We start from the raw sequence: 12,454 nt of genomic DNA, 5'->3' as shown, positions 1-12,454 counted from the left end.
TTTATTAACCTAACAAGCAGCCCTGGGGATTTACTCCAGATTGGAGATTCTCCTTCAAGTCTTCACCAGATACGTTGCTGATGCTGCTCTGCCTCTTATCCCTCCCTCCCCCAACCCCTCTCTCTCTTTCTTTCTTTCTCTGGTTAATCCACGCCAGATACAGTTTGGCAGCTGAAGGCTTTACGTAGAGAGAGAGGTTCAGAGGAAGAGAGCTGGACATGGACTAAGGGATCTTGTGCCGTGTAATTTCTATCTCCCAGTGACACCTTCACCTTCTGTGCTCAGATAGTTGTCAAATCTCTCTCGCCAACAATCCCTCCTGCTCCACCCCCGCTCTCCCAGAGATTCACCCTGGACACCCCCTCACTCACCTGCTCTTGCATCAGAAAAGGCAGAGGGCACATGCACAATTAATGGCTTTGTTTTGGCTACAGCCAGTCCTGGGCCAGCATGTCACACATGCACAAGAGAAGGGAAGGTGTACACACAGACTGACGCCTGTACAACACGTGTGGGCTCTCTCACCATGACCCAATTTCCCACTGGCTGCTTTGCTAACAAACTAGTGCCCCTACAGGTGATGCTCGCGTTACCTCGAACACCGTGTGACTGGCTCTGAGTCGAGCTCCCCAGTATGAGGGACAAATACTTTTATTTTTATTATTTAATTAAAGCACAAACCATAGGACTAGAGCACAAACTCTCCCGAAGAAGCCGCAGTATCCCCAGGATAATGGAGCAGAAGCAGCGAGACACAAAAACCTGTTCATAATTGGTGGTTCTTTTTAAGGGCTGGGTTGTTTCTTATTTTGCACTGATGTGGCTGCACTAGTACAAATCCCTTGTGTAGACGAGTTGCACCAGTGTAAAAAAGGACTGGCACACATGCAGCTTATCCGACTTTAAGTCTACGCCAGCACAAAACACTTCCTACGCTGGTGCAGCACCATCCTCACTCGGGTTTTCTCCATCCGTGCAAAAACACCCCAGTGTAGCAAAAGCCTAGACTACTCTGAATTAAACAAGAGTGAGGAGGAAGAATCTTGGCTTCCCCATAACACCCAGCACAGCATTAGACAGCCCAACGTCCTGCTTTGTTGCTGGTGTTTTGTGGCTGCAAGGAAAGCAGTGCCTGGAAGCTGCCTACGGTATTCTTGTGGCAAAGCTCTGATGAGACTCTCACAACATGAGTATGCTGGGCACAGAAGAGGTTTCTCCCTTTCAGCTCCGAGGTTTACCAAGCCTCTGCCCACAGCAGATCTGGTTTCAGCTAGAGCGGGACCAATTCATCTACAGAACAATGAAGTTACACACCAGGGATGAATCTGTCTGTCTATCCCCAGACACGCATTTCCCACTGGCTTATGCATTCTCCTGCTGAACAGTTTTCATTGCACCCTGGGCTTATTTGCATGGTACTTTTCTCATTCCTAAAAACACGGTGAATTGAATCCTCATAAGGTGGCGGGTCATAAACACCAGCTACAGCCAGACACATGGCAGGCAGGTGCTGTATGAATTTCCCATGCACAGCACTGCCAATGCATTTAAACTACATCCTGCAACACTTCATGCTACTCCAGCGCTGGATCCTCTCACAGAACTGCCACTGCACGTCAGTGACCACGCCCCCTCATTTGTCCCAGCCCATAGCCTCTGCTCAGCCAAGCCTGCCAACCATTCTGGATGATGCCAAAGGGTGGGGTGGGCTTGTGATGAGATGAGACTAGGCAGAGACCCACTAAATTCACTCCACTTGTGACCAAGTCAGACTTGCACCAAGGATTCTGAATATTTGGGTTGACAGTCTCTAAGACAAAGAGAAAGGAGGAAGGGGAGAGGACCCTGCGCTACTGATAGATCGGCTGCAATCACAAGCTAATTGTCTAAGCTTCTCAGAAGCAAAGCTCACAGCAGATCCACTCCATTCTCACCACTAGGTGTTGTTTCAGCCCATGACAGTTGCTAGATAAAGTATCAGAGATCACAGGGAACTAATGAAACAAGAGACTTAATTAAACACATTACAAATCCAGCCCATTCCTCCCCCCCCGAAAGCCCGTACCACCGTGGCTGGGGACTGCCATGCTGTTGGCCAACTGGTAGAGGCGCTGCTGCTGCTGCTCCTCAAAGGTGCTGTGTTCGTTCAGGGCTGACATCATCCGTCTGTAGTGTTCCTCTGGGGTCATCTGAGTCACTGAGTCTTCAAGCACGGGCGTGTGGGAATTTTCTGAAGAGTAGAAGGTTTTAAAAAAAGAGAGAGAGAGATGGAAGAAATCACATCAGTGCAGGGAGACCAGAGAACTAGACAGAGAACGAAAGTCAACTGATATCCTCCCTCAATACCACAAAACACATGCATATGAACCTGACACACACAACCTCCAACTTAACCCCTCCCCGACACAAATGCATAAGCACCCAACTCCCTCAAACACATGCACACACCCCCTGAACACACAAAATCTGCAGACCCAACCCCCCCAACCATGTATATATGCTCCCAACACCCCTTCCAAACACACGAATATACTCTTAACACAAAAAACTTCAAACTCAGCACATGCGCACGCACTTACACACACACACACACACACACACTCTCTCTCTCTCTCGTTGGAAGCCAAGAGTGTTACATTACAATCAAACAAAATTACAGGCAAACTCACTTTACCTAAGGGGGTAAAGGAGGACAGTTGCTGCCACAAACACACGATGAAAGACGTACTGAATTCTCATCCACACCCCTTGGGGGATGCTAGTTCTCTTTTCAACTAACGCCTAAATAGACACCCACCCCTTTTTTTCAAGCCTGCCATTTGGAACATGGTTGGAGGAGGTGGCTACGAAGAGGGGGAAGGTGATCCCTCACTACGGAGATGCTCATTGCTCAACTGCTTCCTGTATATGAGTTTGAGAACTGCAGTACAGGTAGCATGCCACCAGTTTTGCTAGGAGCAGCACTGACAATCCATCCGCTCAGCTATCGAAAGGGAAGTCAGAGAAACAGTCTCTCCAGGTACTCGTGCGGCCGAGCGCCCCAGTCATTACGGTTTTTATCTTCACAACACTCCTGTGAGGCAGGCCTGGGGAACGGAGGCACAGGGCAGAGTGAGGGATTTGCCAACGGTCCATCACACAGAGAATCTGTGTGTGAGCTGGGAACTGAACCCAAGTCTACTGAGCCTGAGTCCAGCGCCCTGCCCACAATTCTACCCCAGGAGAAAGCGAATGGTCATGTAGTTCAGGTGTCACATGGGGACTCAGAATCTGAGTTCCTTTGCCACTGTCTCCCTATATGGCCTCAGTCAAGTCACTTAATCTGACTCCATGCCTCAGTTTCCACATTTGTAAAATGGAGGTGATAATTCTTGCCGACCTCCCAAGAGCACTGTGAAGGTAAATTAATTAATATCTGGGAGGTTACCGCAATGAAACAATAGTTATAAAGGAGATGCAGTTATCAGACCACCGCTCCCCCTACCCCTGTCCCAACTGGCTCGGCTATTCGCAAGAGAGGAGCAGCGATTGTCACTTATTCAGAACGCTGCAACCTTGACCTACACCTCATGACGATGGGTGCTGTGAAGAGGCAGAAGACAACTCCACTGATTCCCTCATTAGCTTGAGTAGCTGAACAAGAATCAGTTGATGTCTGAGTAACAAGCACATGATTCTTAACTGAACCCTGAAATCAGCTGGACGCCTAGCCCCCAGCAGGGCCACAAGGGGAAAAAAAAAACATACAAACTACCCCAGCCCAGCCCTGATATAACTTATGGGGCCAACCCTCCTCCCATTACTCACAGGTGCAGTACCAATGTCTCCAAGTAAGGTGGGCAAGTTCTGCTTCCCCCCACTGAATCCACTGGGATTGCATGGATAGTGAAGGCAAAATTAGGTTCAGTGACTAACAGATTTACCACATACATCCCTGCCTCCACATTCGCCAAGCCTTGCTGAATCCCTTTCAGAAAGGCCCCACCTGCTCCCCGGGCAACAGGGACCCTACTATAAGAACCAGGGGAGATAAAATCCAGAGCAGCTTTTGTTTACTGTAAGCAGAACTCAGAGTAATTACCACACTCGCGCCTTGGCAGGGGCTGCTCCAACACTATTTTATCTTGGATCATCCCCACAGGCAAAACCTTTTCATTACTCACAGAGAAACTCCCAATAACAGCTTTAACAGGCAGAGGGAAGGGGGGGAGGGAGGGCTCCTGCCCATTGTGTAGCTTCACTAGAATGCCAGCGCGTTGACTGAATTAGAGAGCAATCTATTAATGGAACCATTGTGTGCACGCTCAGAGTTCTCTCTCCTTCGCTCCCCGTCTCCACCTCTGAGCCCTTCAGGCCTTCCCGGCAGTGCCGCCATGTTGGCCCCAAATCCAAGATGGCAGCAAAGGGACAAATTCCAGTCACTTGACACTGGTGTCACCTGGGGATGCTGGTGCTTTGACTCGCACTCTGTCACGTGACTAGAGCTATGTATACACCTCTCGGACAACCAAGAGGGCCCTTGGTCTGGATATCCCCTGAGAGGACGATCACTGAGGGGAGCAAGCAGCATTGGAAAGGCAGCATAGTACAATGGATAGGACATTGGACTAGGACTGAGACGACCTGTGTCTAATCCCAGTTCTGCCATTTCCCTGCTGTGCAAGTTCAGGCATGTTGCTTCACCTCTCCTTCCCCGTCTACTTTTCGCCTGTCCTGTCCATTCAGAGCATAAAATCTTTGGGGCAGGGACGCTCGGCCCCATTTGTTTATTGAGCTCCTGGCGCAGTGGGGCCCTGATCTCAACTGGGGATGTTACTGTCATAATCAATCAAAAAAAAAAAAAAAAAAAAAAAAAAGTTCCACCTCCTCCAAAACCCCAAAAAGAGAATGAAGCCAAAAAGCTTATAATATCCTGGGTTTCCAATCTCCAAACGCCACCCTCATTCACGCGGCTCCTTTCCCTTGTGAGTATAAAGCCCAGAGGATGAGCACATGATTTCTGTCCAATTTTGCTAGGGTCAATGACAGAGCTCCACTCAATTTCTCACCCAGCACAGCACTCTGCAACCACGGCTACAAACTGCAACCACTAAACGACACCCTAGTGACATGTTTCTGTATCTCAAGGACCATGGACTTCCTGTGAAATTCACAGGTTCAAAGCCCGAGTCGAGCTGCGCAGTGCTAGGAATTGGACCCCACCCCTCCAATGGGGTGCATCTGCCACACAACCAATTGACTCAAAAGAGGAGTGGTGGATAATTAGAGGCAACCGCGGCAACCGCTTGTGCAGCAGGTGGCCAGTGCTTTCAGGAAAGAGCAAAGGGATTGGAATTCCCCTCCAAATCACCTCCCCCGACTCTCCTAGCTGACAAGACCGCCCACAGCCTACTGCCTTCCTGGCACCCCTCCTCCCCAGCAAGCTCAGAGAGGCATCAACTGTCTCAACCCCCCTCTGATGCTCTTAACTGGAGCTCTGAGGAGAAAAACCACAAGACCCAGACCCCGATTTAGGAAAATCACTGAGGTTTCTTCACAGCCGTGTCATTAGGAAAAGGGGGGGGGGGGATAATGACACTTAATTACCATAAACTCTATCCGATCAGCCCCAGAGCAGATTTCAGGTGCAAGGTGGGAGGGAGAAAAGCTGGATTTCCACACTTATAGTTGGAGATTTCACATGACTCAGCCAGTGATAATTCCAGCTTCGCGGCAGCTTTGCTGTCTGCTTTTGTCATTACCAGGGGGTAATGCGGGAGACTGATCTTGTCAAATCTCCTCCAGCCGCCAGGTGTGAAAAGGACTCCAGTGTCGAGGCTCAGAAGCAAGGGCCTAGACAGACATCTGCTTGTCTCTCTGCTGCTCTCCTGGCCGGCCCCCCTAACCAGGGCTCTGGGTGTGCGCACGTGAGTGCGGCTCTCTCCCCATCACTCTGTCAACACAACGACAGCATCACAACCTTTTGTGCCCTCCAGAACGTCAGCTACAAGGGAACCAGACCTTCAGAGCGGGCAGGCTCTCCGCAGTTCTGTGACGCAGACTACGATGCCACTGCCCTCTCCCCCCCACTGCTGACGGCCTCCCCCCAACGGTGACACACTGGGGCTTCACAACTCAAGGTGGGAAAACGGAACCCTTTGCTTGAGACTCGTCCCCTGAGCAAGGCATCGCATAATTCCCCTCCAATAGGGCTTACCGCAGATAGACCCTCTCCTTTAACACCCACTAGCTAAGAGGCAGCTGGGAACAGCTACCAGCCCCCATGAAGCCGGGCTCCCTTCCTGGTTCCTCTAATCAGACAGAGAGGGCAGCATGCAGCTTTGCAATGTTCTGTCCTTCTGTCCTTTGCCCTGTGAGCTCAGCTATGGCCAAAGACTCAAAGCCAGAGCTGAGTGTTAGGATCGTGGCCACCTGGGTTTTCTTGTCCCAGCCAACAGACCGCCTGCTACTGTGCCCATCGCAGCCCAGCAGGGAGGTTTGCTACAAACTTCAGTAGGAGCAGGAGCGGGGCCAGACTATTGTTCTTCAATAGCTTCTTAAGTGGAGAGAGGTCTGGACCAAACACATGGATCTGGAGACCCCCACATTTTGGGAGAGTCTCGATCTGAACTGTCCAGCTCTGGCCCACGGCCAGGGCCAGGTCTGTTTTTGTATAAACTAAAGATCCAAAGTAGTGCTGTTGGTTTGTAGGGTTGTTGGGTTTTAAGTGATTCACAGAAGGAAAAAAGAGAATGGCAGCGCCACGAGTTCATCCAGCCAAGGCAAGATCGCTTCCTACCGTGTATTTTCCAGCAGTTAGTCCATCCTACTTTTAAATCTCCCCAACTGAGGAGGCTTCTAACAGATTTATTTTTCAGCAGCTCAAATAGAAAAAAAAAACAAAAAACCCTTGCTCCCTGATTTTTCTTCTCTCGCTCTCTTTGCAATAACGCAGCTTTATTCTCTGTCTCCAGGGATCAGAGGAGCACATCTCCAGACCACGCTGTTGCTGCGGGAGTGAACATTTTACTGGGGAATTGTCTCCCAGGGAGAAAGCTTCCTCCATGACCTGCCAGCGCAGCCCTTGCTCTGAGCCTCTGATACGCTCACATTTCCAAATTAGACACGAGAACGTTCTGCTCTGTTTGACAGCAATGCTGGCGTGGCCCCGTTTCCACCGAGATAGGGCTCTCTTTTGATCTCTGGTGTGTGCATCGGGGAGGGGGAAGGGAAGGTTACCACTTCGGTGCTGGAAGGGCTTCCAGCCCTACAGGTGTTTTTTCACTCAGTCAGAGAAGAGGAGCGATTTCCTCGGCTGCCTCTGTTCTCCTTGCTTTGTGAGATGCAGCCATGGTGTCTCAAGATGTGCTGCAGGAGCAGGGTCACTTTTCCCGGTCAAAAGGCCGTTTTGGAGACAATGCTGCCGTGCCCGGAGTGACAGCTGCAGCTAGGCCCGGCATGTGATATAATGGGATAGGCCCTTCCCATGGGGTTATAGACAGGGCCGAGGCAGAGTACACAAAGCAGGGGAGCAGCCGCCAAAGGCCACTTTACCCGAGCAAAAGACCCCGGAAGATTGGCTGAACCACCGGAAGGTACAGATCTCCTCTAGCTCACCTGGCTCCTAAGGCAGCCGTGCCTGGGGCAGGTCGAAGCACTGCAAGGTGCTACGCTGCGAGGGGATTAGGGGAGGGACAGGGAAATTCAGGCCAGGGTTTTGCCTCCCTCACTGGTGCCACTGCCCACAACTGTGAACTGGCAGACCCGACTCCCGTCTAGTTTTGTTGCTGAAAGCAGCAAGCGTCCCACCCACTGTTGGAAAGGGAGATTGGGGCAGTCCAGGAGCTGCCGACTCTGCACAGGGTGTGCCCTTGCATTGCTCTTGCACAAGCCCTGCCTGGGTGCCTTTCCAGCACTGCTTTAGGTAATTAAGGGATGGGTGGGCTCTTTCCACTCATCTCCCACCTGCACATGCATGTACGAGTCCCAGCCGCACAAACTCCCTCTCCTACCAAACACCCCAAGACAGGTTCTAGGTCACCATGTCTCAATAACCCAACGCAGGTAGGTGCCCACTTTCTAATATTCCTGGAAAGTCACATGTTTGCCAGGGTTGCTTAGCAGCTTGTCAGCCACCCTGGGGGGAGCCAATCCCATCTGACAGGGGAAGCGCAGGGGAATCCTGCAACAAGGAGGTATGGATGTGGCTGTCCTGACACAGTTAAAGGGTGGTTCCCTTCTGCAGCATAGACAGCACCCTCGGCGTGTTTTAATCCCACCGTCAAATTACGGTAAAGTCTTGGTTACGGCTGAATTTGCAATGCAGGCAGGCAGAACTAAAATGCTGAGCCAGTGTTTCAATATCTATCTTAGGCACTTATCTGGCCTCCATCAGAATAGTATCTGAGTACCTGGATTGGAGCAGGGATTCGAACCCAGGTCTCCCAAGTCCTATGGTAGTGCCCTAACCACTGGGCAATGGTTCCTCTCACTCTTTCCTGTACACACGTGGAAGATGTGCTTCCCTACAAGGCCCCCATCCACACTGAGAAACTCGTTGAACGCTTCCCGCAAGTTGCCTTTCCATATAAAGAACTGCTGGTGCTACCTTAGGAACGTTATGTGACCGTGAACGCGACAGGAAGCGTCCACAAGAAAATGTCCCAATTAATAAGAGGCCCACATTATTCAAAAGAAGCATGAGAATGCCTTCTCTAGCCTCTCCAAGCAACTCACTGCCACAAGACAGTGTTCCGTGTCTGTACAGCACCGAGCACAATGGGGTCCTGGTCCATGACGAGGGCTCCTAGGCGGTACCACAATACAAATACATTATAAATAATAACAATATCCTTGAGGTCAGAGCTCAGCAGGATTCAAAGAATGAGACTTTGCAGAGATAATAAGAACATTCACCGTTGCAGTAGATAGGTTAAGTTCTAAAAGGACATAAACTGGTATGCCCCAAAGCATAAGCCACGAACATTGAAATTAAACACCCCTGGCTGGCCCAGGTCAGCTGACGGGCTCATGGGGCTTGACCTGCGTAATTGTTGGGTAGGTGTTCTGGCTTGGGCTGGGACCCCACAAAGGGGGAGGTCCCAGAGCTCGGGCCCCAACCCAAGCCCAAACGTCTACAAAGCAATTTTTAACCCAAAGCCTGAACCCCGTACGGCCGAGTTAGCTGACCTGGGACAGCTGCAGCTGTGCTGTGGGTCTTTTATTCCAGTGTAAACGTACCCTAAGTGACAGAGATTGGGAAGAACCATCCCCTGTGGGTAGGACAGTCCATGCCTGGTTATTATGGGGATTGTAAACCTTTCTGTGAAACAGCTGGTACTAGTCATTGCTGAACACAAAATACCAGACTAGATGGACCATTGGCCTGATCCATTCTGGTAACTTGGATGTTCCAGGTTCCCCTAGTCTATAGTTCCTCTAATCTACACACAACAAAAACAACACCATTGACACTGATCAGGGGAACCTAACTATTTAGTGACAGCTAGCGCAGAGCTGATCCCCGTGTGTCAAAGGCCTCGTACAGTACCTGGGGGAGAAGAGCTGCCACTAAACAATCTCAAGATGTGTGTATCAGAAGAGGGAGAACTTCGGAGGTTTAAAAGAGATCCATATAGTTTAGAAGGTCTGTGTCAGTCTCAGGTTAGCCTAGCTTAAAAGTCAGGGAAGGCTTTCAGGGAAAGGAAAGAGTGGGGGGCAGAAAATGAAAGTGGAGTGGAGCTGTCACCCTTTAGGACTTCTGGGGAAACCCTGACTGAATGAGTCAGAGGGAAACCCCGATTAAATGATTCTGGTTGAGAAAGCAGGATTTAGAAAGAAGCAAAGGTGGGTAAGTGGACCAGCGGGTGGATATGCAAAAATAAGGGTTGGCTCTGATCTGGCTCTCATTTCACTCAAACCTCCGAAGGGGGGGGGGGGGGGGGGAGGGACGGCTTTGGCCCATCTCTGCTAGGACTGGATTGTTTATGGCTTGATACTGCAACCACCGAAGTCAAGTAGTGCTGACAATGACTCTCATTTGTGTAGAATGGGACCCTTTTTGGGGGGTAGGGATAAGAGTCATAGATCCAGAAACTATAGTCTGGTCTTGAACAGCCTGATTAAAGCTTAGCTGCTTCTCAGCAAGAGAGATTAAATTGCTACCACCGTGATCCATTTTCAGAGCATGCAATGGATAAGAAAGGGTAGAGGAGCGAGAGTCAGCAGAAGCCTGAAGGTGGGCAGAGTGTGCTAACTCCTTTAAGGAAGCTGTGGCAAACTGTGGCGTGATATTGCATAGCCTGACACTGGAAATCGAAAGCTCCTGTGTAATAAATGCATTTCAGCACTCACAAAGGATTCCTCCTGGAATATAGAGGAACTTCTGATGGTAATTCGGGGAGGGGAGGGCAAGAGGAGGACAGGAAGTGGGCAGGTGAACAAATGAAAGGAAATAATTTAGGCCTAGAGGATGGTACTGGCTGGGGTACCCATTACAGCAGGTATTGTTAGCACCTGACAGGAATTCCTGCTCGACCATTCATGCATTCCTAACTGGAACAATTTGGAGATAAGAGGCAGGAAGGGGGTACATAAAAGAAAATGATTAAGAATGAGTGTATGTTACTAGGTAATGTTAGCAGCTACTGTACCAGGCACTATTCGCACCAATTAGCAGCCAACAAGGATCGCTTTTGGAATACTAATGCCCTTCTAATCATAATTTTGGGATAGGAGGCAGGGAGGGGATGACATAAAAGAATATTACTTAGAATTAGAGTGTCATCCTAGGTGCTGTACCAGGCACTGCTAGAAGGCGCAATACGAGGTATTATTTTAGGAAGCTGTGAACGTTCCACAGTAAAACGCTGCACGCTGAAGTCACCCTTGGAGACCATCTGGTCTGGTTAACATGGGGGTGTATTCAGTCCCCCTCACTCCTTTTTACGAAGCTCAGCTGCTCGACTCCAACCCCATGAAACAAGACCTGGCTTGCAGACAGCCAGCCTGACGCTTTTTTTTTTGGAAATGGCTAGAAGAGCGCAGGTTAAGCAATAACGATTGAGGTGGGCATTACTGACAGCTAATTAGTCTGACCTTAACAACAAAGCCTCGAAGTGAACAGCCTGCAAAACCTCATATACGCAACCCCAAGACGAACTCATTAACTGCAGGCTCCATTACCCATTCCACATTGCCGGTCGTAAAACAAAGTTTTAAAATCATGTTTATGGCAGGGAGGCATAAAAACAAATCAGGAGATTTAAATAAAAACCCTAAAATTAAAAACAAAACATTCCTCCCCCGCCCCCAACTCTACAGATTCCATCTATAGAGGAATAACTTCATCAACGCAGAAGGACTATCTAGCTGGACTTTTACTATACTCATAATTAGATACACACAAAAAAGCAGATGCCAACATGATAACACAGTGCGTGTCCTGTATTAAATATCCAAACCAAGGCACTCTGCTGAAAAAGACACACACCCCTCCCCCCGCCCCGAACCTAACCCACCTCAGAGCTCCTGGCTTGGTTTTTAAACCGTAAAATAATCAGTCTAATTAAGGGAGATAATTACACACACATACACACACACACTGATCTTCCCTCCACTTAGCTGAAGAGAACACTGTGCATTGGTAGCCTTCCTTGCACATCCCCAGCACTGATACTGAAAGCTCCTACTCAGCATCTCGCATCCCTCCCTCGTTAATTTCAATTAAGTTAGGTTCTTAAGAAAAGAAAATGGGGCGGGGAGAGGGGAGAGAGAAGCAGCACTTACCCTTTGGGGACTCGCTTCGGGTTTTCTTGCTTTCTAAAGGACACTCACTGCTGCTGTTGGGAGAACATACTCTTCTCCTGCCTAAAATTTCATCTAGAAGAGGGAGAGAGAGACACACACACAGAAATGAGAGACCTGAGTATCAGATAACGCTCCACTTCTTTCCCTTTCACAGAATCAACCAGAGACTTATTTCGCATTTTGCTGCCCAAACATAGAGTCAGGCTATGGGTGGGGGTGGGGGGGAGAAGAAAGAAAGAAAAAAAATCATCATCTTGAAAACCCAGATCTGCTTTCCTAATCATGCAGTCCAAAGGGATGTAATGACTGTTCAAACAGTGATCAATGCAACGATTTTAAGCCGTAAATTCTGAATCTAGTTTATTTCCTTACTGAGTTTCATCATTTGTTCGGCTGCCTTTTGTCCCTCTTGTGTTTCCACTCCTTTCATGCCCTGATGCAAAGCAACTGGGGGGAGGAAAAAGGGGGTGGGAGAAGAAGAAAAACAATTCCCTCTGAATCTTCCTACCACAGTATCTCTCTCTCTCTCTCTCCTCCTAAAAACCTCAAGGTCCTTAGCAATCTTCTCCCTCTAGACTGTACGGAAACGCTCGAGCCTTTTGCATTAGTGCAGCCCTGCGAGCCAACGCAAAATATCTAATATACAATTACAGCGTCCCCTGAACAG

The 12,454-nt window shown here is 49.3% G+C and overlaps 1 protein-coding gene across 1 annotated transcript in view; it reads right to left on the bottom strand.

Annotated features, from left to right (window-relative positions):
* SAMD11 (sterile alpha motif domain containing 11) overlaps positions 1 to 12,454 on the bottom strand; it is a 180,795-nt gene that overhangs the window by 38,950 nt on the left and 129,391 nt on the right. The window contains exons 6-7 of the mRNA XM_065421263.1: positions 11,767 to 11,859; positions 2,066 to 2,230 (exon numbers count right to left, since the gene is read on the bottom strand). Coding sequence (XP_065277335.1) covers positions 2,066 to 2,230; positions 11,767 to 11,859 — 258 coding nt within the window. The remainder of the gene's footprint in view (positions 1 to 2,065; positions 2,231 to 11,766; positions 11,860 to 12,454) is intronic.

This window comes from Emys orbicularis, chromosome 22 (genome assembly GCF_028017835.1).
Source record: "Emys orbicularis isolate rEmyOrb1 chromosome 22, rEmyOrb1.hap1, whole genome shotgun sequence".
NCBI lineage: Eukaryota > Metazoa > Chordata > Testudines > Emydidae > Emys > Emys orbicularis.
The sequence above is the reverse complement of the archived record's forward strand: the minus strand, read 5'-3'. Positions and strand labels throughout refer to the sequence as shown.